This window comes from Spermophilus citellus, assembly GCF_964194105.1.
Source record: "Spermophilus citellus genome assembly, chromosome: 18".
Taxonomy (NCBI): Eukaryota; Metazoa; Chordata; class Mammalia; order Rodentia; family Sciuridae; genus Spermophilus; species Spermophilus citellus.
In genome coordinates, this window is record NC_138200.1 from 19626586 (window position 1) to 19653437 (window position 26852).

Consider the following 26852-nt stretch of genomic DNA (forward strand, 5'->3'; position numbering starts at 1 on the left):
CACAGATGGCACAGCTCACCACATCATCTGCAGCCTACTAAGGAGTGAGCAGTGCCAAGCAAGGGTGGGGGACTCTAAGGCCATGGCAGAGGCCAATCAGCCGTTCCCACCCCAGCACAGTCCCCTTGGGACAGGCCTGCACAGTGGCATTCCCCTGTCCTGGCACTCCAAGCCCCTGTGCTTTTGCCTCTTTTCCAGCACTCTGGCCAGCTAGAGGGACTTGGACAGACCCTGCCTGGGGCAGGCCTTTTGGGAAATCTGCCCTCTGAGGTTTCTCCTGTTGATTCAGAGCAAGTCAAGTGCAGTGGGTTCATCTTCACTAGGTCTCTTTCTTCTTTCTTTTGCAAGAAAGATGTCTGATCCTTTACCTACCTTCTTCAGCAGCTCCAGGTCTCATGGAACAGTCTCTGTAGGTCCAACCCCAAAACAACAAGGCTCCCAGAGGAGGAAGCTCCAGGGCAAGTTGGTAAGGGACAGAGACAATCAGTGCTTTGTGGCTAGTCAGTTTCCAGGGTCTAAGGACTAACATGGTCACAAAGGCCTTGAGGACTAGCTGGCCACAAAGACAAGGTCCATGTGGTCCCATCTCTCACCTCCCTTTGCAACACTGCTCACAGATTAGCACAGTCCCAGAAGCAGTACAAGGACTTTTTTTTTTGTACTGGAATTGAACACAGGGTTGCTTTATATATATGAACTATATCCCCAGCCCTTTTAATTTTCTTTCTTTCTTTCTTTCTTTTTTTTTTTTTTTTTTTTTTTTTTTTGAAACAGAGTTCACTAAATTGCTTAGGGTCTTGCTAAATTACTGAGGCTGGCCTTGAATTTGCAACCCTTCTGCCTCAGCTTCCTGAATTGCTGGGATTATAGGTGTGTGCCACCCCGTCTGCCACCCACTCTGCCAGCCAGAACTTCCGAGGGCTTAGTGGTAGAGGGGCACATCTTCTGCCTCTGTGGCTGGACCTTGCGGAGCCTGGTGAAGCAAAACATGGGCCCACCCTACTACCAAGCACTTGCACTAGAGAAACATGGGCTCCTGAGCCTGTTGCATGGAAAACAGAGAACTGGGGGCCCAACCAGTTTCTGCAGCTGGAACATAGGAGGCTTACACAGTCCAGCTGTGTGTCCAGCCATTTCTCCACTGACCAGAACTCCCCCGGGCCCCATCTTCTCCAGGCCCTCTCATTCACTCCACTCCATCTGCCTCAGGGGCCCTGCACTGGCTGTCCCCAGTGCTGGGAAATCCTTCCCCTAAATATCTGCCCAGCTCTCTCCTTTAACACCATCCAGTCTGCACATGTGTCACCTTCTCAGAGACCCCCACCTTTTGAAATACTGCAATTCCCAGCACTCCCATTGTCCTTTCCTCTGTTATTTATCTTAGAATTATGGATCACCATGTGACTTACTGCATACTTTTCTTGTGTCTTTATACCTTGTCTCCTCTTTTAGAATTTAAGCTCCACAAGGCAAGAAATTCACTCTGTCCACAGTTATTCCCCAGTTGCCCAATACATGTTAGCTCAAAGAATAAATTAAACTGTACAGGGTTAATAAACATCTTCACTGAGCTTAATTTTACCCAATACCCACCTGTTTCACTAGTGTCCCCATAGCCTTTTGGTTCTCAATTACCAAAGGAACTTGGTCGATCTTTTCAATGTTCCATAGTCTCATGGTCCTATCCTAAAACAGGTTAAACAGTAAACCGGCTGTCACACACACACACAAAAAAAGACTGTGGTACATCCTTACAATGGAATATCATTCAATGGCCAAAAGAAACATGCTGTCAAGCCACAAAAAGACACAGAGAAAACTTAAATGCACATTATTAAGCCAAAGAAGCTATTCTGAAAAGGCTACAGACTACATAATTCCAATGATATGATATTCTTGGAAAGGGAAAACTATAGACAGTAAAAAGAGCAGTGTTTTCAGGATTTCTGGGGAAGAGGAGGAAAGATTTTTAGGGCAGTAAAACCATTCCACATGCTACCCAGTAGTGGGTACATGGCATGCACTTGGCAAAACCCATAGACTGTACAACACAGAGTGAAACAATATAAACTATGAACTTTAATTAACAATTCCAGAAAGGAATGCAGTCTTGTTGACACCTTGATTTTAGTCCAGTGAAACTTCGTTGGACTTCTATCCTATGGAATGTTAAGACATTAAATTTGTGTTGTTTCGTGTTTAAACAGTGCCATCTGTGGTAATTTTTTATTGCAGCAATTTAAAAAAAACTAATAAACTGAATAATGTTACAGTTCCTACAACAGTTGCAACTAAATGTCTTACAGAGAAACAATGGGAAGTTTAGGGAACAGGCGTGTTGGCCCTTTGCAGTGCAGAGTTGTCAGATTTTACCAGCAATCACAGTTTCCGCATATCAAATGGTTTGTCAAATCAGGGCAAAAAAGAAAAATAAATGTTCCCCATAGTTCCTAGATACTTTGATTCCAAAGTTGGAGTTTCAGATTCTCTCCTGGATTTCCATAAAGATTATTTTACTTTATTTTTTGGTATTGGGGATTGAACCCAGGGGTACTTACCACTTTACCATTGAACTACATCCCAGTCCTTTTTATTTTGAGGCAGGGTCTAAGTTGCAGAGGCTGGTCTCCAACTTGTGATCCCCCTGCCTCAACCTCCTGAGTCACTGGGATTATAGGGATTTGTCACAGTGCCTGACTTTTATGAGGATGTTAATGAATCTGCAAAAAAACATTTTTTAAAAGCATGCTGATATTGGGCTGGGATTGTGGCTCAGCAGTAGAGCACTCGCCTAGCATGGGCGGGACCCGGGTTTGATTCTCAGCACCACATAAAAATAAAGGCATTGTGTTGTGTCCATCTTCGCCTAAAAAATAAATATATTTATAAAAAAATCAATCAGGGTAAATAATAAAATAATTAAAAAAGAAAAAAAAAGCATGCTGATCTAAACACAAACTAGGCTTTACTCACTTATCTACATATTCAGCAGAAAGTGAAAATGTAAACTTTGGCAAACTCCATTCATTCTATAAACTTTTAATGAAAGTAAATGAAAAGCTAAATGTCCAGCACACCTTGCATCACACATTCCTAAAAAGGAGTACAATTTATTTACCTATAATGTTGGGTCTTTCATAGTAAGAGTTTGGGGTACTTTTTACCTTCCTCAATCTGTATGAAGTACTAAGTTGATTTCAGAAATGGAAGGAGACATCTCCTTTAAACATGTGCCTACCACTTGGCTATTATCACTTCTAGCTATCAAAAGAAGTTTAAGTGATGACTTGCTGCAAAAATCATATTTTTAAGTTATAGAAAAAGACGAATGTTACATAATTTTGAAATACATCAAGGATGATAACAGAGAAAAGAATAACCATAACACAAATTTATTTACTAGTTTTCTAAAACTATTTGATGATCTTTGAAGAGGCCTTTATGAGTCAAAAAAAAAAAAGTGATTGCACCTGAGTGTTTAATGTTAGTGCAGCTTATGGCAAAAATTATATGATGTAAAGTTGCTCATTTTCTGAAAAATACTATAATTTATTTGGAATCCAACTAATATATCACAAGTTCAAATTACCTCTGTGCTTTAAAACAATTTTCCCTGAGAAAGCAAGATCTAAATTATGATGTAATCCAATGTGCTTCAGAATGTTTAAAAATAATGGACATTTTACATGGGTGCAGTCTGCTGATGAAAATCTGAGGGCAAAGGATCTGGATGACAAATATCTGGTCTATTAAAACAAGCCTATAAACTAAGTACACTTGGATGTTTTTGGAGAGCTGAAAAGTAATTCCTACAAAGCTAAAAACCTCATGTTGCTAGTAAGAAATTTCTAAGTATTCCATGTACAAATCCTTTTGTTGGGAGAATATTTAGCTTTATGTTCTGGGCTGACCTAGGAATTGCTATCATGTGAACTTGATAAGAACAGAGCTGCAAGAATTTTGTTTGACAGGTTTCAGCTTCACCTTTTCATAAAAGAAAAGTATGTCCTAACTGGGCACGGTGGTACATATCTATAATCCCAGTGATTTGGGAGGCTGAGGCAGAAGGATTGCAATTTTGAGACCAGACTCAGCAATTTAACAAGGTCCTAAGCAACTTAGGGTAGAGTGTCCCTGGGTTCAACCAAAAGGAGGAGGAGAAGGAGGCAGAGGGTGGGGAAAAGGAGGAGGAGGACCTGAAGAATCAGGCAGTTCAAAAAAGTATGAAAAAAGAAAAGTAAAAAATATCCTGCTATATTATGGTCAAAAATAAATATGTCATTGTTAGGTTTATTATGGTAAAACATATAAAACATTATCATTTCAGTCATTCATAATCATACAGTTCAGTGACATTTAAATACATTCACCACATTGTGTTACCATCACCACTATGATCTCAGGTTTTTTTTATCATTCCCAATAGAAACTCCACTATCAATAATAACTTCCCTTCACCACTCCCTCCAGCCCAGGCAAACACCATTCTACCTGTCTTTATGAATGTAACAACTCTACGTCCCTCGTGTAGGTGCATTCATACAGTATCTATCCTTTGCAACTGGCTTAGTTCATTTAGCATAATGTCTTCAAGGTCCATCAAGGTTGTAGTATGTCAGAACTTCCTTCCTTTAATGGTCAAATAATATTCTATTTTATGTATATGTCACATTTTGCTCATCCATCATTCATTCATTGGTGGACACTTCCTTCTATCTTTTAGCTACAGTCAATAATGCAGCTATGAACATGGGTATACAAGTATCTTCTTGAGTCCCTGCTTTCATTCTTTTGGGTATATACCCTGCAGTAGAATCGACAGGTCCTGTGGTAGTTTAGTTCTACATCTGACCTTTTGAGAAACTGCCAAACTGTTTTCCATGGCAGCGACACTACTTTACATTCCCACTGGCAAATGCACAAGGGTTCCAGTTTCTCCACATGCTTTCCAACACTCCACATGCTGTCCACTGTGGTTTTGACTTAGATTTCCCTAAGGACCACTGATGTTGAGCACCTTTTCATGTGCTTATTGGTCAGCAGTTTAATCTTCTTTGAAGGAATGTCTATTCAAGTCCTCTGACTATTTTTGGATTGGGTTTTTAGTTGTTGTTGTTGGGCTTTAGAAGTTCTTTATATACTATGGACATGAATCCTTAAGAGATACATGATTGGCAAATATTATCTCACTCTGTAGGTTGGTTTTTTTTTCTGTCTTGATAGTATCTATTGACATAAAAATTCTTTGATAAAGTCCAACATATTTGTGTGTGTGTGTGTGTGTGTGTGTGTGTGGCTCTTGTTCTTATATTCGTGAAACTGTTGCCAAACCCAGTATCATGAAGATTTTCTCGAATGTTTTCTTTTAAGAGTTTTGTAGTTTTAGTTCTCAAGTTTAATTCATTTTGAGTTAATTTTTATACAGTTGTCCCTTTGTATCCACAGGGCATAGGTTCCAAGATTCCCCAAGAATACCAAAATCCATTGTTAACTGAATCCATGGATATAGAACTCAGGAAAATAGAGGGATGCCTGTATATGGTATAAGGTACAGGTTCAATTTCATTATTTGAATGAGGATATCCAGTTTTCCTAGCACCATGTTATTTACTAGTTTTCTAAAACTATTTGATGATCTTTGAAGAGGCCATCATGAGTCAAAAAAAAAAAAAAGTGATTGCACCATGTTGAAAAGACTGCTTTTTCTCCCAAAATCAATTGAACAAATAAGTTAGGGTTTATTTCTTGATTTGCTATTCTATTCTATCTATCTATATGCCTGTCCTATGCCAGTACCATATATTTTTGTTTGTTTATTTTGGTACTAGGGATTGAACCCAGGGGCACTTAACCACTGAGTCACATCCCCAGCCCTTTAAATTTTTTTTTTTTTTAATTTTGAGACAGGGTCTTGCTAAGTTGCTTTGGCCCTTGCTAAATTGCTAAGGTTGACTTGCAATCCTCCTGCCCCAGCCTCCAAAGCAGTTGGGATTATAAGCATGCACCACTGCACCCAGCTCAGTACCACAATTTTTTAAAATATTTTTTTAGTTGTCAATGGATTTTATTTTATTTATTTATATGTGATGCTGAGTATGGAACCCAGTTCCTCACACATGCTAGGCAAGTGTTCTACCACTGAGCCACAACTCCAGCTCAGTACCATACTTTTAATTATTGTAAATCTGTGGTTAATACTGAAGTCAAAGAAGAGTGAGTCGTGCACCTTTTTCCTCTTTTTTTCCTCCACCTCCTCCTTCTTCATTCCCTAGGACCCTTCAACTCCTTAAGAACTTGAAGATTGGCTTTGCCATTTTTGTGAAAACAGCTGTTAGAACTTTGATAGGGGTTGTTTGGGATCTACAAATCACTTTGGGGACTGACTTCTTAAAAATGGGAAGTCTTCCTATTTATGAATGTAGGATGTCTTTCCATTTATTTAGGTCTTCCTTAATTTGTTTCAGCTTTCTGAGGCCTTTTTAAAATCATAGATGGGTTTTGGATTTTTCAAATGCCTTTTCTGTGTCAATTGAGATGATCAGGTGTGGTTTCCCCCCTTGTTCTATTAATGTTGTATATTATATTATATTAATTGTATTTAATTAAATTTATATTGAAGTACCATTATATTCCTAGGAATGGTAAATAATGGTTTTATTTGCTAATATTTTGCTTCTGTTTTCATAAGGGATATTGATCTGTAATTTTCCTGTGATATATTTATCTTGTTTTAGTATCAAAGTAATGCTGGCCTCGTAGAATTTAGTTTTATATTAGTATCTGTTTAATCAGTTTAGTTACATTTATGTTCTCTTTTTTCAAAAGTCTTACATCTTACATCTATATCTTTTAAAATATACAATAATATAGCCTACAAATGTAGCTGTAATTTTCTCTTCTTGTGATATTTTCATTGGACTTTGGTTATCAGAATAATGCTGGCTTCACAGAATGAGGTCTTTTTTTTAATATTAAAAGTAAGTAGTATCTGTTCAACTAGTGCTGTTGCATTTAAGTTCTCTTTTTAAAATAATGATATATGTATGTACTTTAAGAATATATATTGCCAGGTATGGTGTTGCATGCCTGTAATCCCAGCAGCTCTGGAGGCTGAGACAGGACAATTGTAAGTTCAAAGCCAGCCTCAGCAAAAGTGAGGCTCTGAGCAACTCAGTGAGACCTCGTCTCTAAATAAAATACAAAATAAGGCTGGGGATATGGCTCAGTAGTTAAGTTCCCCTGAGTTCAATCCCCATTACTCAAAAATAAATAATTAAATATTATAAATATTATATATATATATAAATAAATATTTATAAATAATAAAATGGGCTAGGAATGTGGCTCAGTGGTTAAGTGCCCCTGATTAAATACAGTAACAAAAATTAATTAATTTAATTAATAAAAAATAAAATGGGCTGGGAATGTGGCTCAGTAGTTAAGTGCCACTGGGTTTAATCCTTGGTACAAAAAAAAATTTACACAAACACATATATTATTATATATATTATACATATATTATTACATATGTATAATATATACAATATATTATTATAAATATATAACATATATTATACATATATAATAATATATTTTATATATATATATATTAATATATCCACACATTTTAAATATCCAATAAAGATTTTTTTTAAATCACAGTAAATTGCTCTTCCTGGGGATAGGAGGAAACATTATAAAATATTTTTATATTTTTAAGCATATTTGTTTAATTAGCCCTACTGTTAATTACTACTAGTTGCCATTATTAACTAATACTGTTGTTATAACAGAAAAGTTAAAAAATAATAATAATACAAAATAAAAATTTTAAGTAAACACTCAGTTTTTTCTATCTTTATATTAATGTAATAACATAATGACATACTTTTGTTTGTTTGTTTGTTTGTTTGTTTTGGGTACCAGGGATTGAACTCAGGGGCACTTAACCACTGAGCCACATCCCCAGCCCTATTTTGTATTTTATTTAGAGACAGGGTCTCATGAGTTGCTAAGCACCTCACTTTTGCTGAGGCTGGCTTTGAACTTGCGAACCTCCTGTCTCCCTGTCTCACTGGGATTACAGACGTGTGCCAACGAACCCACCAGCATATAATTTTTTTTTTTTTAGTTGTAGATGGACACAATGCCTTTATTTATTTATTTATTTTTATGTGGTACTGAGGACTGAACCCAGTACCTCACATGTGCTAGTCAAGTGCTCTACCACTGAGCCACAACCCCAGCCCCTATAATTTTTATTACATATTGTATAATATGCTTTTAATCTGGAGTGTCTGTAGCCAAGGTTGACTCTCTAAAATGTTGGTAATGTTAGGCAGAGTCTTCCTCATAGTTTCATAGACCTAGAGATTTCTAGCACAGAGAATTCTTGGATGAAGGTTGAGGGCCCTAACTCCTCTATACTCCCACGGGGAGGACAGCTCTTGGGATATCCAGAACTAGCTGTGATGTGCCAATGGAATGGGAATCGCAAGATGCAGTAATGTAGATAGAAGAGAGGGAAGACCTACCTGCTTGTCCATGAACTGTTGCTGCCCTCCAAGGCCCTTGCTGTCTTCATCACTCACCAGCAACACTCAACAATTCATCACTTTCTCCAACAACAATCAAATGTCAATGACACAGACACAGAAATACCTGGAAAGTCTCCACATTTGCAGATGGTAGGACTTACTTTCCACATTCCCAGGCTACTCCTGGAAGCAGACATCAGACTGAACCTGCCCAGGAATTTTATACTTGGGACTAGCACTCCTGCTATCACCAATTCTCATAAACATGATAGGCATTTTAAGTCACTCAAAGCTTGGCCACTTTTACCTTGGAAGCAGATAGGATCCATTTCTTGTTGTTGCTGATAGCAACATCCATTACCCAGTCCTCATGGCCCTGAAGAAAAATAAAATTTTACCAAGGACCTAGGAAAAATGCCCTTATAAGAACAATAAAAACAAACCCAGGAACCCAATGTTGCTTATGTTTAAGAGCAACTAATGTACTTCCCTGGTTTCATCAACATTCAAGGTGGAACACAAACTATAAAGACATGTGATATGTAAGTATATCATGGCACTGTATATGTTTTTTAAAAGTAGTTCTATAGTGTTTAGCAGGATGGAAGGAAATGAAAGGTTGGATACCCATCCAGTCCTGGGTTTTTGTTTGCATTCTTTGTTCTAGGAGACACTACTTGGAGCTTTTGGCTGTAAGAAACTACAATCTGATTCATTGCAGCTTTAGCAAATGGTCGGTTGTTTTCCCCAGGTAAAAAAGGAGCTCGGAGAGATAGATGCCACTGCTTCATGATTCTGGGATTCTGTGTCAGCACCTTTATTACACTTGGGCCTTTCTTTTATGGAAAGAGGTAAAAGTTGAGGCAATAGGGCATAGTAGGAGGCAAAGGAACAGGAAAAGTTAAACTGTTGTGTATAACAGGGTTAAGGAATAGCAAGAGAGAAGAGAGAGACTAGAACAACCTGATAGTGGACAAAATGATTTTTAAGCATTCAATTTTATGCTATTTATTTGTTGTAAATGTAAACTCCCTCTGCCTCCCCAAACCCGAGGAGGAGAGAGCTCAGAAAGACCAGCCCCAGAAGCCTGGACATGTGCTGCTCAAGGTGGCACAGTATACATTGGGTTTCCGGGGACACAGAGATGAAGAATCATTGGTGCAAGCATCCACAATCAAAGGTGACTATGAGATTGTGAGATCAGGGATTATGCAGAAACCACAGGGCATGGGACCTCTGGAACAGGGGCACAGAATGAACCAATCCTGGATTCTTGCTGTGTCGGATGACAAATACCTAATTACAAAGCCATTTTGAGTTGGGCCTCCCCTAACTTTCAGCCAAAAATATTCAGTAAATGTTCCTCATTTTGGAACCCCATAGCTTTCAATGCATGCCTCATTATGGAATTCATCCCTCTGCATAGTAACTTCTATTGTTCTTAGAAACTTTCCAATCTCTTGGGTTTATATTTACTCTTCCATCTGCCTAGAATATCCTTCCTCAATATCCTTATTTACCCAGACCCTCCATGCCACACAATTCTCTGATCAAGTATCTCCTCTGGGACATTCTCCCTGCTAAGCCACTGATGGTTAAACCCCAGAGTCTGTTTCTATCACGTCATCTTGTTGTGGTTTCCCCATTCCATTCATTACTGTTGGTGATTCTCTTGGTGGTTTCTTGTCTGTTCTTCCCCACAGATGGGTCAGCTCCATTTGGAGGCACCTAAGTCTGTCTCACTGCTGTAGCCCCAGCCTCTGGCACCCAGCATGGAATGACTAAGGAATGAAGCTCAGTCTCTCTCTAATGCTGGCACTTGTACCTTCAAGGATAGCTTCCGGTAGCCTTCTCCTACATCCCAAATAGCCACAGACTTGTCGAAGCCTCCAGAAATGAGAAAAGAGTCTGCAACACAAAATGAGAGTTTGGGTGGGGGATCATCTTCCCTAGCCAAGTGTGTCCTCCTCTGATGAGGCCAAAGCAGGCTGAGAATGCATTTGTTAGGCACCACCATGGTTCACTCTGATGACAATAAAACCCCCTCCTGGTGTGGCTTAATGATCTCCAGCCAATTACAATTAGAGTCAACTCTTTTTTTTTTTTTTTTTTGTATCAGGGATTGAACTCAGGGGCACTCAACCACTGAGCCACATGCCCAGCCCTATTTTGTATTATATTTAGAGACAGGGCCATTGTTGGGCTGGCTTTGAACTCACGATCCTCCTGCCTCAGCCTCCAGGGCCACTGGGATTACAAGCTTGCACCACTGTGCCCAGCTACAGCAAACTCTTGTTATTCTCTACAGCTACATTTTATGAAGTTATTACAAACACTGAATTAGCAAATATTGAACCATTGCTCCTAGAGGAAATACAGGGTTGGGATCCTACAAGCCTCTGGTCACAATATTTTCATCAATCAATCAATGCATAACTTTATTTAAGAGCTTTCTGTTTGAAGACACCTTATTGTATTCATATAACACACACACACACACACATATGGTTGGCTGATTAACATTGAACTCACAGCCAACAGAACTTTAACTCATGCCTAATGAAGCATATATAACACTTTTTCTGTATAAGATACATTCTTGCAGGTGGGAACATGAGGAAACACTTCAGTACTGAGCTTGGGAGGCATTTTAAACATCAAAATTACTTGTAAAAGACACCAAAAGGCCAAAAAAAAAAATATGACACTCAATAGGCCATAAAAGGACACTGTACTATGAGAGCTGCACCAAGGAGTCAGAACATCACATTGTTCATGTTCAAATTTCTCACTGCTCTGCACATGTCTGAGTGACCTCAAAAGGGTATTGATTTTAGGGTCACATATAAACTTTAGTGACTAGGTAAATTTGAAAATAACAGAATCTGAAACAATAACAATTTAATGTATGTGATTCTGAACTTAATAAACCAAGGACAGAGCTGGTGGGGCACCTCCTACTAGGAGTCTGACTTAGACACAGGATGCTTCTTTAGAGAGAAAGTTGTTCAGAAGTTCCTAGAATTTCCCAAGCCAGACCCAGATTGTGTATACACTGGCTGGACCCCTTGCCAGCCCCACAGACACACAGAGCAAGCCCACTTCTTATTAGGATTGAGGAGTACACATTTGGCCCCTGGTTCTAGCCCCAGTTGTACTTTCCTCACCCATGGCAGCTTCCTGTCATTGTCCTGGTTCATGTTCTTGTCCCCTCACCTGACAGCAGCTCCCCAGGTTCTTATGGGAAAACACCCCTCACCAACTCTCAGTCTTTAGTTTGGAGAGTATAACCCCTAGCTCTGGGGATAGACAAGTCCCCCAGATCTGGCCAATCACAGTCTTTCATCTCCTGATAAATGACTGGTTCAGAGATGGGCGTGTATCCCAAGCTGAGCTAATGGGAGTCTTCCTTAGGATTTGTGCTGACACCAAGAGAGAAAGAGAGGGTCTCTCTTCCTCCAGGATTGCCAGTGGCCAGAGCAGTTTAGCCTGGACTACTAGAGGTCATCGTGGCCTCCTGGAGAGAAAAGACCAATACAAGAGGGAAACAGAGTTGAGAGACAGTGGAGGTACTAGATTCCTAACAGTATTGTTTGAGTCTCTGAACCCAGCCATGCCTGAAGTCAGACCTCCTTCTTGACTTTTCATTACAGGAGTTGGTAAGCTTCTTCTGTTGTCTGGGCCACCTTGGGCTGAATTTCTGGCATTTATTAACTTGGGCCTATGAATGTTTTTTTCCTCATGAGGCGGGGGGAAAAACTCCACCATCACTGCTAGAATCATTAGAAATCACTTCTCTGGCTGGGTACTGTGTAGCATGGCCTCAGCAGCATAGTGAGATCCTAAGCAACTCAGCAAAACCCTGTCTCAAAAAGGGGTGGGGGTGGAGGGGGAGTGGCTGGGGATATGGCTCAGTGGTTAAGTGACCCTGAGCTCAACAACAAAAAAAAAGGAAATCAGTTCTCTTTCTGTATTTAGGAAAGTCCACATGAGTGGAACGTGAAGAATTTTGCCCAGCACACAGAACAGAGTCCTCTATGTGTTAATTACTCACTGTCTCTGGCAAAGCAGCAGGAGCTCACACAACCTTCGTGGCCCTGCATTAGAGTCACACAGGCTCCACGGTTTCGAAACTCCCCTGTATGGACATTCCATATTTTTAATTTTTTATCCCAGGAGCTGGAACACAGGAAATGGCCACTGAAGGTAAAACAGCAGTTGGAGATTGCATTTTCATGTGCCCTGAAACAGATGAGGCAAATGTTTGCTCTGGGAGGACCTGAAAACATACCTAAAGGGGGAGGGGACATTGGAGGGGACACCATCATTCATCTCCTGAGCAAATGGATGTCATTCCTTTAATCACTGTCTTCTCAGACTGTGTCACCCTACTCTAAGGCTATTTAACCATGCTAATATGAACATTTTGTGCTGGATAATTCTTTGTTGTAGAGGCCTATCCTATGTATTATAGGGTGTTTAGCAACATCTCTGGCCTCTCTACCCACTAGATGCCAGTTGTTCCCTGTTGGGGTAAATACTAGTCAGTGTCTGAGAAAGTTTGTTGCTCAGCTTATTTCTAAAATGGACATGTTTCTTGCTCTTCCTCTCTTCCTGTTCTTCCCTAATCTCTACCCGTCCCTAATCTCAGGGGAAACAGGATTACCTCTGTTCCCCATCCTAGGCAGAGTTATCTGTCCCTGAGTACACACCCACCACAGAATGAAGTAATGCAGACTTTGGGGATGGTACCTGAAGGTCTCAGAAATGACTTTTCCCAAATTAACAAGTGAATTACAACTCCAACAGAGAACACAAGGAATGAACCCTTTGAATCACCTCTGTAAACGCCCCCTTTGGGACAGGAGTCCCCAGTGTTTTTCCTTTGCTAGCACAGCAATAAGCCTTCTTTTTCCTTTTTCTAAATAAAACAACAAAAAAATTTTGTTGTTCAGCAGGGAAATAAGGACTCTAAAGAATGTGACAATGAAGAAGATGGAGCCGGGAAGCTGTCTCTTATCTTCAGGTGTGGATCAAAGTAGAGTGACCTTGGTGTAAAGTGAAAGAATGTGCTTGTAAAACATCTGAAGAACCCCACCTGTGCAGTGGGCAGCGTCCTATCCCATAAATTCCCTCTGGTGGAGGCAGGGTGTGACCCTCCTTTGTAACCCAGCCTTTCACTGCCAGGAGTGAGTGAGTAATAAAATGTCAAAACCCTCTCCCTGAGTCTTCCAAGTTCTTTCTTTGGGATTGGAAAACAGAATACCAGGGCCTTTGCAGCCCTGGGGTTGCACCCCTTTATAACAGCCAAAAGCGTGTCCAAACATTGCCAATGTCCACTGAGGAACAAAACTGCCCCCAGTTGAGAAGCACTGGAATATTCAAGAGCTTCATATGGTTTGAGAAAAAAAAAAGCTGGAAAGTCATCAGTAGTGGATTGAATTCACAAAGAGGTCTTCTCCCACCTACTCCGGCTCCTTCTTCTCCCTGGTACCCAGCCTTGGCTCCTTCTCCTCCATCCCACCTCATCTCCCCCTGTCCCACTCCTCTCCTATTTACTCTCCCCTTTTTTTCTTTCTCTTATCAGTCTTCAGTGCCATTAAATCATTTTATTTTTTTATTAAAGAGAGAGGAAGAGAGAGAGAGAGAGAGAGAATTTTAATATTTATTTTTTAGTTTTCGGTGGACACAACATCTTTGTTTGTATGTGGTGCTGAGGATCGAACCCGGGCCACACGCATGCCAGGCGAGCGCGCTACCGCTTGAGCCACATCCCCAGCCCAAAATCATTTTAATTTTGTATATTTAATAAAGTTTTGAGTCATTCATTCTCTTTTTTCTTTCTCTCTCTCTCTCTCTCTCTCTTTTTTTTTTTTTTAAGGTAACAGGGCTTATTGAACCCAGGAGCACTTAACCTCTGAGCCACATCCCCAGCCCTTTTTAAATTTTTTATTTTTGAGACAGGACCTTCCTAAGTTGCTGGGGCTGGCTTTGAAGTTGCAATCCTCCTGCCTCAGCCTCCCAAATTCCTAGGATTAGAGGCGTGCACCCCCACTCGTGGCTTGTTGCCAACTTTATTTATTTGTTTGTTTTTTAAAGAGAGAGTGAGAGAGGGAGGGAGAGAGAATTTTAGTATTTATTTTTTAGTTTTCGGCGGACACAACATCTTTGTTTGTATGTGGTGCTGAGGATCGAACCCGGGCCGCATGCATGCCAGGCGAGCGCGCTACCGCTTGAGCCACATCTCCAGCCCCTTGTTGCCAACTTTAAATGTCTTCTTTTCTTAAAAGAAAAAATACCTGTCAGAATTTGATTACCTTTTGTTTAGTTTGTGGTCCTCAAAGTATTTTCCCTATGACTCTCATTTTCTCTTAGAAACAGTTTTCAATTGGATCTTAAAAGAGTTTATCTCTGGGGCTGAGGCTGTGCTCAGTGGTAAAGTGCTTGCCTCACATGTGTGAGGCACTGGGTTCAATCCTCAACACCACATAAAAATAAATAAAGATACTGTGTGTTCATCTACAACTAAAAAAAATATTTTTTTAAAAAGTGTGTATCTCTGAGCAGCTAGAATCATAAAAATCAATCATTTCACCTGAAGAAAGAGTTGAACTAACTGTTTTCTACAGCTCAGGCCGAGTTTCATGCCCTGTTTCAGGTCATTGCAATGCGCGCACTGAGCAAGTTCACAGGAGAAGAAATGTCAACTCCCCGGGAGTGTCCAGGGTAAACCTCTCCAAAACCCATGGCCTGATGGGCTAAGAACCATCCTAGCATATACCAAGGTAGACAACAGGCACTTTCCAGAATGCTGACACTCACTGGGGTGTAAACCAGGACTATCTCTTCCTATTCTCCAGGATGGATTCTAATTTCAAATAAATTTCAATACTCACTAAAGACTGTTTTACTTGTACGAAAGTTTGGGGAAAGTACTAATGTTGCACTTATAGTTCCAGACAAGATAGGAGTCTTGTTCTCTGTCGGGGGCCATTCTGACACGTGATTGGGTGACTCCCGTTAAGGGCCTGAGGCGCTTTGGCTGTGTCGAAGCTTTCCCGACCCTTTCCTGATGAGAGAGCCCATCCGTGTGGGGTGTGCCTGACCACTGACCCCGGGGACCCAATCACTGACCCTGACCTTGGAGTGCAGCCCCCCCTCAACCTTCATTGGATGGAATTCTCCCCTGAATCTCTTGTTCCCCAAATAAAAGGCTACTCCCAGGCGTGTTCGCTCTCTCTCTCTCTCCTGCTAGCCCTGAGTAATCCTCGCTGCCCTGCTGGGCGGCTAGAGGTGGGAACCAGAGAGGTGAGCCGTCTCGGACCTAGCAATATAAATAAGGTACTGTCTGTGTGTTTTATTTCGATCTCTTCTAACTAACTTTATGCCTAGAACCTCATTAATGAAACCACTGCGCAGGCCGCGTGGTAGAGTTCTCCCTAAAAAGCCTGTTCTCCGTTCTCCCTACTCATCCCGCTAAGTACATCTAATAACCCTGGATAGTATTTATAAAATAGATGCTAAAACTACAGAAGCTGGGTGCAATGGTGCATAACTGCAACCCCAGCTACTTGGGAGGCTGAAGCAGGAGGATTGCAAATTTGAGGTCAACCTGGGCAATTTAGTTCCACCTGTCTCAAAATAGAAAAATAAAAAGGGCTGGGGATGTAGCTTAGTGGTAGAGCAGCCCTGGGCTCCATCCCCAGTACCACATACAAATAATAAGTAAATAAAAATTAAAAATAAAAAGGGCTGGGACTATAGTTCTGTAGCTCAGTGTTCTAATGCCCCTAGGTTCAATCTCCAGCAAGAATGGGGGACAGTTGTTGGGGCAGGGAGAAGAAGAAGAGTATAGAAGACAGACAAAAGAGACAGACCAGCTAAGTATCTTGGGCCCTAAGGACAGGATGCTGTGAGTATTTTGGGATTTCTTTTTGTGTCACATATCCTGGACTAGGTGCTGGAAAACAGCAACAACAACAATGTATGAAGCCTGTTTTCCCTGACCAAAGGGCCAAGAAGGGACAGACTAGCAAGACAGAAAACTTACGATAGTGACTGCCCCACTTCAGCCAAACAACTCAGGAAAATCTGCAGCCCCACCTGACTAATGTCAGCAAAAGCTAAATAGGGAGCCAAGATTGCCATCCTGTTAGGCTGTAACAAGGTGATGTGCTCAAACACAAGGTTTCAGTCATACTCCAAGTCTCATAATACCCCAAACATCCAGAATTCAAATGAAAATCCTTCATCTTATGGGAGTGAGAAATATAATCAACAAATGCCATTCTCTGAGATGACAGAGATAGTAGAATCATCTGACCAGGATTTTTATGCAGCCATCATAAAAGTGCTCAGAGGGACAATTATTATAATCATGGGCTTGAAAAAAACACAAAGAGAAAAACTTCAGTGGTATAGGATTGGGGATGTAGCTCAGTGGTACAGTGCTTGCCTGGTGTATGCAAAGCCCTGGGTTTGATTCCCCAGCAGCGTACACACACACACACACACACACACACACACACACATATAAGAAAAATATAAAATTTTAGAAATGAAAAATACAGTAACTGAAATAAAAAATTTACTGGATTGCCTAACAGTATAATTGAGAAAAGAATTAATGAACATGAAGCCAAAACAACATAAATTATCCAATCCAAACAAAACAAAAAAAATAGACTGGAAAATAAAGAACAAAGCCTCAGTCACCTAGAGGACTATAACAAAAGATCTAACCTTTGTGTCATTAAAGAAATGAAGGAGGAGGCTGGGGGAAGCAGTGCTGAAAAAGAAAAAATAATGGCTGAAATATTACCAAATTGGGCAAAAGATATAAATCTACATATTCAAGATTCTGAATAAACCCCAAACAGGATAAATCCAAAGAGATTCATACTCAGATATATCTGAAAACTAAAGACAAATTATCTGGCATAGGGTGTGGTGACCCTCACCTATAATCTCAGCAACTACAGAGGCTGAGGCAGGAGGATCCCAAGTTCAAAGCCAGCCTCAGCAACTCAGTGAGACCCTGTCTCAAAATAAAAAATAAAAATGGGGACTGGGACTATAGCTCAGTGGTACAGTGCTTGCCTGGCATGTGTAAGGCACTGGGTTCGATCCCCAGCACCAAATAAAAATAAATAAATAAAATAATGGTATTGTGTCCATCTACAACTAAAAAAAATTCTTTTTAAAAATTTAAAAATAAAAATAGGGCTGGGGTTGTGGCTCAGCAGTAGAGCACTCGCCTAGCATATGTGAGGCCCTGGGTTCAATCCTTAGCACCACATAAAAATAAATAAGTAAGGGCTGGGGATGTGGCTCAAGCAGTAACACGCTCGCCTGGCATGCGCAGGGTGCTGGGTTCAATCCTAAGCACTACATAAAAATAAAATAAAGAACAAAAAAACAAATAACCCAATCAACAAATGGGCCAAGGATCTGAACAGACACTTCTCAGAGGAGGACATACAATCAATCAACAATTACACGAAAAAATGCTCACCATCTCTAGCAATCAGAGAAATGCAAATTAAAACCACTCTAAGGTACCATCTCACTCCAGTTAGGATGGCAGCCATTATGAAGTCAAACAATAACAAGTGCTGGCGAGGATGTGGGGGAAAAGGTACACTTGTACATTGCTGGTGGGACTGCAAATTGGCGCAGCCAATTTGGAAAGCATTATGGAGATTCCTTGGAAAGCTGGGAATGGAACCACCATTTGACCCAGAGATCCCCTTCTCAGACTATACCCAAAAGACCTAAAAAGAGCATACTACAGGGACACAGCTACATCAATGTTCATAGCAGCACAATTCACAATAGCTAGACTGTGGAACCAACCTAGATGCCCTTCAATAGATGAATGGATAAAAAAAAAATGTGCATTTATACACAATGGAATATTACTCAGCACTAAAAAATAACATAATCATGGCATTGGCAGGGAAATGGATGGCATTGGAGCAGATTATGCTAAGTGAAGTTAGCCAATTCCTAAAAAACAAATGCAGAATGTCTTCTTTGATATAAGGGTGGGTGACTCAAAACGGGGTAAGAAGGAAGAGCAAGAGAAGAAAATTACCTCTAGATAGGGAAGAGAGGTAGGAGGGAAAGGGAGGGAGAAGGGGAATTGCATGGAAGATGGAAGGAGACCCTCATCATTATACAAAATACATGTATGATGATGTGAGGGTAAAAAAAAAAAGAAATGTGTCACATTAGATTGGGTAGAGAGAAGTGATGGGAGGGGAGGGGGAGGGGGGATAGTGAGGGGGAGGGGGGATAGGAAGGGCAGCAGGATAAAATAGACACTAGTATTGCTGTATGTATATACATGTCTGTATAACCAATGGGATTCTGCAACCTGTACACTCAGAAAAATGAGAATTTATACCAATTTGATTCAAATGTATGATATGTCAAGATCATTGTATTGTCATGTGCAACTAATAAAAAAAATGAAAAAAAAAGGTTGTGTCCACCGAAAACTAAAATAAACAAATAAATATATATTTTTAAAATTCTCTCTTTAAAAATAAATAAATAAATAGATAGATATGTGTCCAACTACAATTAAACAAATAAATAAATATTTTAAAAATAAATAAATAAAAATAAAAATGGCTGGGGCTCAGTGGTAAGAGCTCCCGTGGGTTCAACCCTCACTACACAAAAAGTAGAAAGAAAAAACGAAGAAAAGAAAGTGATCTTGAAAGTAACAAGAGAGAAATGACATCTTTTTTTTTTTTTTAAGAAAGAGTGAGAGAGGGGAGAGAGAGAATTTTTTTTTAATATTTATTTTTTAGTTCTCGGCGGACACAACATCTTTGTTGGTATGTGGTGCTGAGGATCGAACCCGGGTCGCTCGCACGCCAGGCGAGTGCGCTACCGCTTGAGCCACATCCCCAGCCCCGAGAAATGACATCTTAAACAACATGACTGGTAGTGGATCTCTCATCAGAAGTCAGGGAGGCCAGAAGAAAGTGACATGACAGTTTTTTAATAGAAAGAACTATTATCTGAGATTTCTAATCCAAAGAAAATATTCTACAGGAATGAAAGATACATTGAGACATCTTCAGATGAAGAAGAAAAAAGAGAACAGCTTGCTCACAGACTCACTATAAGAATTTCTCAAGAAACTTTTTCTACAGAGAAAGGAGATTTAAAAAAAGGGAGCTTGGACTTCAGGAAGGGAGAGATAACACAGTAAGAAGATATGGGTAAACGCAGTAGACCTTTCTTCTCCTCTTGAGTTTTCCAAATTATGTTTGACAGTTTAAGCAGAAAAAAGTATAAAGTACTTATGTTTACTCCTTGCAAGCTCAAAATCATTTGAGATTATAAGTTTTCAAAATCCTCAGCAGGACCAGCTATATAATCTTCAGTGCCCAGTATAAAATTAAAAGGCAAAGTCCCATTTCCTCAAAAAGCTAAATATAGTATTACCATATGACATAGCATTTGCACTCCCAGATATATAACCAGAAGAATTGAAAGTGGGGACTCAAATAGGTACTTATATTTCAGCATGCATTGCCACTTTATTCACAGTAGCTATAAGGTAGAAATAACCCAAGTATCTATCGACAGGTGAATAAACAAAACATGGTATACACACATATGATGAAATACTATTCAGTTATAAAAAGAAATGAAGATCTGATACATGCTATAACACATATGAATCTTGCAGACATTATTTTAAGTGAAATAAGCCAGGACAAACATCTGATGATTCCCCTTATGAGAAATATCTAGAATAGGCAAATTCACAGAGGCAGGAAGTAGAATAAAGTTTACCATGGGCTGGTGGGGGAGTGAGAGTGGGAAGTTATTGCTTAATGGATGCAGAGTTTCTGTTTGGGGTGATGAAATGGTTTTGGAAACAGACAGTGGTGAGAGTTACACAATATTGTGAATGTAATTAATCCAATGAACTGTGCACTTAAAAATGGTTAAAATGTCAAGTTTCATGTCAGATGTCTTTTACCATAATTAATGATAATGTCATTATCAAAACTACTGAAATTTCCCAAAAATACTGAATTCGTTTTAAATGGGCTAATTGTATAGTATGAGAGGAAGGGACCTGGGAAAGAAAGAAGAGGGGAAAGCATTGACTTCTGGGGAGGCAAACTGAATGGCTGTAAGACGTAAGAGATTTTCCACTCTATTGTATATCCTTTTGTACCTTTTTAATTTTATACTGTTTCATGTTTCACATTTTTATAAAAATAAGTTACATATTTTTGAAATAAAAACATGCAAAGTCCTGTGTTCAGAAATGATTAAGAATTTAAAGATGCCAATAGCAGAGCTGGAGATCATGCATGGGGTCCTTCTAAGGCCCTGATGAGTGTCTCTGAGGCCCCTTGCCTCTCTATTTTGCTAAAGACTACATTTCCAGAGATCATAAATTTAAGGTACTTCAAAACTACCAGTAGATATTTTATTTATTTCCCTTTTCTACCACTGTGCCCACTGGGGCAAGAGAATGGAGCAGATTGGGATGCTTGACCACAGCTGGAACTGGGTCACCTCTGCTGCCTCAGCCCCTTCAATGCCACCACAGAGCAGTTCTAAGGAGCAGTGCAGAGGAGAGCCTTCCCTGGGCGGATCTCTAAGTAACAGAGCACATGCTGAGGGCCCATGGTGAGGCCCGCAGAGTGCTCAAAATCTTTTCCTGCATTATCTTATTCAGACCTCACCTCTGCTTCCTTTCAGGTGAGAAAACTGAGGCTCAAGATTACACAGGATGGGAACCTACATCAGATCTCCGTGGGAAGCTGACCCAGGCAGAGTGATGGGTGCATACATTTTCTGGGATCCTAACTTCAGGATCCTGCAAAGGACTTGTCCCATCTAGAAGTAACAGGGCCTCCTGCAATGGATTTGTCCCATCTAGCAGACCCTTAAGGCCCTAAATTATCAGATCTTCCTATTTTACAAGAGATGCAAGAAAGTCACTTTTTCTTTTTTTAATTTTTTTGGTTACTAGGGATTGAACCCAGGGGCACTCAAAAACTGAGCCACATTCGCAGCCCCTTTTATTTATTTATATGTTTTGGTACCAGGGATTGAACCTAGGGGTGCTCAACTACTGAGCCATAATACCAGTACTTTTTCTTTTTTGAGACAGGGTCTTGCTATGTTGCTGAGGGCCTTACTAAACTGCTGAGGCTAGTTTTGAATTGGTGATCCTCCTGCCTCAGCCGCTAGAGACTCTGGGATTACAGGCATGCACCACCATGCCCCGCAAAAAGTCACATTTTTATGGGGGATCTGTACAAGGTTTTTCAGTGTGGGCTTACATTGAAATAAATACTGCTGAGGCCCCGCACAGCGCACAGGCCACAGGTGGTGGTTTCTCTGTGGCCTGCCCTGTCTCTCTAGCCTCCTTGGAGCACCCATGACCACAATGGAGATGCCTCCATAGGGACACTGGTTTGTGTGTGGAATCCAGGAGGGCATGAAGGGAGGTGTCCTGCCCCGCTTCCAGCTGCAAGGTGCTGCCTGCCTCCCACTGACCCTTCTCACTTTGTGATGGTAAGCAGTGTGGCTTTGGATGTGACATCCCAGATCTTGATGGACCTATCCAACGAGACAGAAGCCAACTTTTGGCTGTCAGGGTCAAAGCAGCATGCCATGATTGATCTTCTGTGATGATCTGTGGCACAGGAAGAGTGACTTGTCACCATGAGGTCCACATACTGGGTTACATGCTTTATATGGTCTAGAGGACTCACAAGACTCCCCCCCACCCAGCAACTTTATGGAAACACACTTCCAGTTTTCTTAAGGGACAATTCAGCCTTCCAGACCTTTCCTGAATGTCTACTATGTGCAAGGCTTTGAACAGTGAGACTAGTTGGTCTACTCTTGCTGCCCTCACAGAGCTCTCAATCTGATAGGAACTACCTGCTATATGCTGAGGATCTTGAGAGCAGTACACGGTACATCACAGCTCCTGGCCACAAGAGATCAAAAGGGATTGATCCCCTCCAGGGATCAAAAAGGGTCCTAAAAGTCATCAAGGGAAGCAGGAAAGGACGAGTGCTCCAGACAGAGGAACAACACATGCAAAGGCCTGAAGAGTGGGACGCATGGGAAAGTGAGGTGCCCAGTTAGAACCTGGAGTGTGAGGAAGCTGGGCAGGATGGTGCATGCCTGTGAATCCAGCAGCTGTGGAGGCTGAGGCAGGAGAACCACAAGTTCAAGGTTAACCTCAACAACTTAGTGAGACCCTGCCTCAAAATAAAAAATAAAAATGACTGGGATATAGCTCAGTGGAAAAACACACTGCGTTCAATCCCCACTACCACAATACCTAATAAAAAGGAAGCATAAGAAAAAGATAGAATGTGAAGTGATTCATGAAGGGAAAAATACAATCTGTGGGGTGGCACACATATCATGGTAACATGATGATAAAAATAAATAAAAATAAACATAAAGGACCTATGGGAAGTAGATACACATACCCCCCCAACACACACATATTCAGGAAAACTACTTGGCAATGTATTGCTAATAATAGATCACTGTGGGCTAGGGTGTGGTTCAGTGGTACAGTGCTTGTCTAGCATGTGTATGGCCCTGGGTTCCATTCCCAGCACCACAGAAAATAGTGATAATAATAATAGGTTATATTATTGTTATATAATATATAATCATAATAATGGGTTATTATATAGTAATAGATAATAGATAATTATCATAATCTGGGGAAGAGATAAGACAGGTGAAGCCACCTTTTATCTTTTATTTTACACGCTGAATTTGTTTTTACAATGATCATATATTTTTTAACTTTTTATTTTTAAATAACTGCAAATCTCTTTCTAGGCACAAGGAATAACAGAGAAATCCTTGTATGCCCTTCACCCAACTTACCCTCACACTTATACCTTACATCACCATATTACAGTATTACAGTGTCACATCCAGGAAATTGACACATAGTGATGATTTTTTTTAATTTTTTATTTTTAGTTGTAGATGGACATATTATCTTTATTTTTATTTGTTTATTTTTATTTGGTGCTGGGGACCAAACCCAGGGCCTCACGCATGTGAGGCAAGAGCTCTACTACTGAGCTACAACCCCAGCCCTGATGATTATTTTTAAATTGTAAAAATCAGGTGTAAATGTTAAGAAAGTCAAGCCTCCATTCAATAAAAAGTTAGACTTTCAATGTCCACGTGAGGTTGAGCAAAATGTTTCATTTGCTACAAGCATGAGACAGAAGGGAAAGCATTTATTAAAGACTTGGTTTTAACTGCTTTTCTTAGTGGGCATCCCACTTTACTTATATGGCTTTTTTCATAATAGTTCTGCCAAATAAACCACTGGAAGGTCACTACCCGTCAAGTGACAAGCAATTGTTCCTATAACAGACAGAATGAGCAGGGAGCTGTGCAACCTCACCTTTAATGTTTGCCAAAATGGTGGTGTTTTCCGCATCCATTATGCAGATTCCACGATCCACATCCAAGCTTAAGGCCACATATTTGCCGTTAGGAGATAACTTACAGGACACTATGAAGTAATCATGGTTGGTCTGCCACTGAAAGGAAGAACAACTGAAAAGTTGTTTTCCCTTTCTCTCTGACCCAGGTCTGCCCGGTAGGACTTTCTGTGAAGATGGACTGTTCTGTCCTTGAACCATCCAACATGGCAGCCACTGGCCACATATGGTCACTGAGTACTTCTAATGGGCTAGTGAGAAGAAAAGAACTGAATGTTTAAGTTTGCCTTTAATTCATTAAATCAATAATATCTGTGTCCAGGAGGGACACAGAGAATACCTAGAGATATGGCAGTAAGGTTGTAGCAATGGCAACTTTCTTCCTATTCAGTTGAGTAAACAAGACTTTACTAAATGTCTGCCCTATACACAGACAAGACCAAAAAAAAAAAAAAAAAACCCAGCCCTCCCCAACCCTACACCCAAGGGCAAGAAGGGGACAATGAATGGACTGCTCCAATATAGGAAAGGAGGATCTCTCTATACACCATAAATTATAGTATTGTTATTGTGATGGCTTTAGAATTTTCCTTAAACTCTTCATCAGTCCTCCCTCCAACAGGTAGAATAAAAGAGCCCTCCTCTTGAATGTTGCTTCTAAAGAGTAAAATGTGACAGAAAGGACAATGTGGTATTAGGTTTTAAAAAAAATCAAGGGACTGGGGTATAGCTCAGTGGTAGAGCAATGTTTGGCTTTTTCAAAGGCCTGGGTTTAATCCCCCAAAATTAAAAAAAAAAAAAAATGGAAAAAAAATCATGGCTTGCTCCTTGTTCTTTCTTGGCTCATGTACTCTGTGGGAGTTAACTGTCATGTCCATATGTCTCCCTGGGGGTCCACGTTGAGATGAACTGAGGCCTCCTGCCAACAGCCATGTGAGTGAGCCATCTTGGAAAGAGTCCCTTAGGCCCCAGTGGAGCCTTAAAATGACTGTAGCCCCAGGAGACATCTCTACTGTGACTTTACAAAATACCTGAGCCAGAACCACCCAGTTAAGCTGCTCCTAGATTTCCAACTGTGAGCTATAAATGTTACTGTTCAAAGCTGCTAAGTTTCAGAGTCATTTATCAAGCAGCAGTAGATAACAAGTTGAGCTTCACCGTTGGCAAAAGGCATGGATGACTTGTGCAACAAAAATAAATAGAAGTACTTTTAAAGAAGAAAGAGAAAAGCACTTCAAGTAGGAAAACTGGCTAGAGACAAGAATAATAGGAAACTTACAACAGAAGAAATAAACATGTAGGAAAATATTCAAAGTAAAGAAAAATCAGCACAAGTCTTGCTTTTCAGCTATCATATGGACTAGAATTTTGTTTAAATCATGATATCTAGTATGTGAGAGTAGGAGATGGTGTATTCCTCTTGAGCACCTAGGGTATGAGTTGGCATAAATTTCTCAAAGGCTTTTTTAAATTAGCAATGACTGCTGGGTGCAGTGGCACATGCCAGCAATTCCAGCAACTCGGGAGGCTGAAGCAGGAAGATTGCAAGTTCAAGGCCAGGATGAAGCTGGAAGATCACAAGTTGTTCGAGGCCAGGCCCAGCACCTTGGTGAGACCCTAATCAACTTGGTGAGACCCTGTCTCTAAATAAAAAAAATATTGGGGGGAAAAATAAGGTTGGGGATGTGGCACAGTGGTTAAGTGGGTTCAATCCCCAGTACCAAAAAAAAAAAAAAAAAAAAAACAACAACAACAACAACAAAATTAGCAACAAAATCTAGTTATATACCCTAAAACTGGAACATGGCTGGGCACACTCACACATGCCTATAATCCCAGCAACTCAGGAAGCTGAGGCAGGAGGATTGCAAGTTTGAGGCCAGCCTCAGCAACTTAGTGACACCCTGTCTCAAAATAAATTAAAAAGGCTTGGGATTATGGGGCTGGGGTTGTGGCTCAGTGGTAGAGTGCTCGCCTAGCATGCATGAGGCACTGGGTTCAATCCTCAGCACCACATAAAAATAAAGAAATAAAGTACTATGTCCAACTACAACTAAAAAATAAATATTGAAAAAAAAAGGCTTGGGCTATAGCTGAGTAGTAAAACACCGCTGGGTTCAATCCCTAGTACAAAAAAAAAAAAAAAAAGTTGTTTTTTTAAGGAGTGGAGAGAAGACAAAAGAAGAGGGGACGCCATAAGTTATTGCTGAAGGTAGAACAGAAGAGCTGGGAACAGAGAAGTTCCCTAGTAGGCCCCTGAGCAGGACTGAGGTTGCCCAGGCATGGGCAGGAAAGGGTGAGAAAGGGTAGATCTCAGGCCTGTTTGGTGGGTAGATAGTAGCCCCCTCTAAGACAGAAAGAGAACAGATTGGGAAAGGCACAAAGTTATGATTCTTTGGCCACAATGGCCTGTGTCCCATGGCCTCAGCCCCACTTCCTGTCTCATCAAATTCAAATAGCCCACAGGGGACCCTGAATACCATGCCCAACCCCAACCCAGCCTCTTTCTGTGTAGCCAAACCCTTCCCATCTTTCAAACAGAAGCCCTTGATCTGCCTGTTACACCCCCTCCACCATCTACATCTTCCAAACTTTGCAAGTGATGACCACCATAGAGTGTTGTATACATCTACATCTTGGTCCCCAAGAAAACTCTCCATTCCTGGAAAACTGGGTTTTTGTCATCACTCCTAATTCAAAGTCCAGCCCAAAGCTACAAGGCCCAGTCAAGATCCTGGGCCATGGGGGCAGGATATACATACCAGCAGCTGGCCTGTTTCAAGGTCCCAAGTCCTCACTGTTTTGTCATAGGATGCTGCAATAATTCTAG

The 26852-nt window shown here is 40.6% G+C and overlaps 1 protein-coding gene across 1 annotated transcript in view; it reads right to left on the reverse strand.

Moving 5' to 3' along the window:
• The window catches only part of WDR88 (WD repeat domain 88), a 38989-nt gene that overhangs the window by 1414 nt on the left and 10723 nt on the right, over positions 1–26852 (reverse strand). The window contains exons 4-10 of the mRNA XM_081273095.1: positions 26785–26848; positions 23983–24121; positions 22092–22221; positions 12592–12779; positions 10363–10445; positions 8845–8913; positions 1594–1686 (exon numbers count right to left, since the gene is read on the reverse strand). Coding sequence (XP_081129221.1) covers positions 1594–1686; positions 8845–8913; positions 10363–10445; positions 12592–12779; positions 22092–22221; positions 23983–24121; positions 26785–26848 — 766 coding nt within the window. The remainder of the gene's footprint in view (positions 1–1593; positions 1687–8844; positions 8914–10362; positions 10446–12591; positions 12780–22091; positions 22222–23982; positions 24122–26784; positions 26849–26852) is intronic.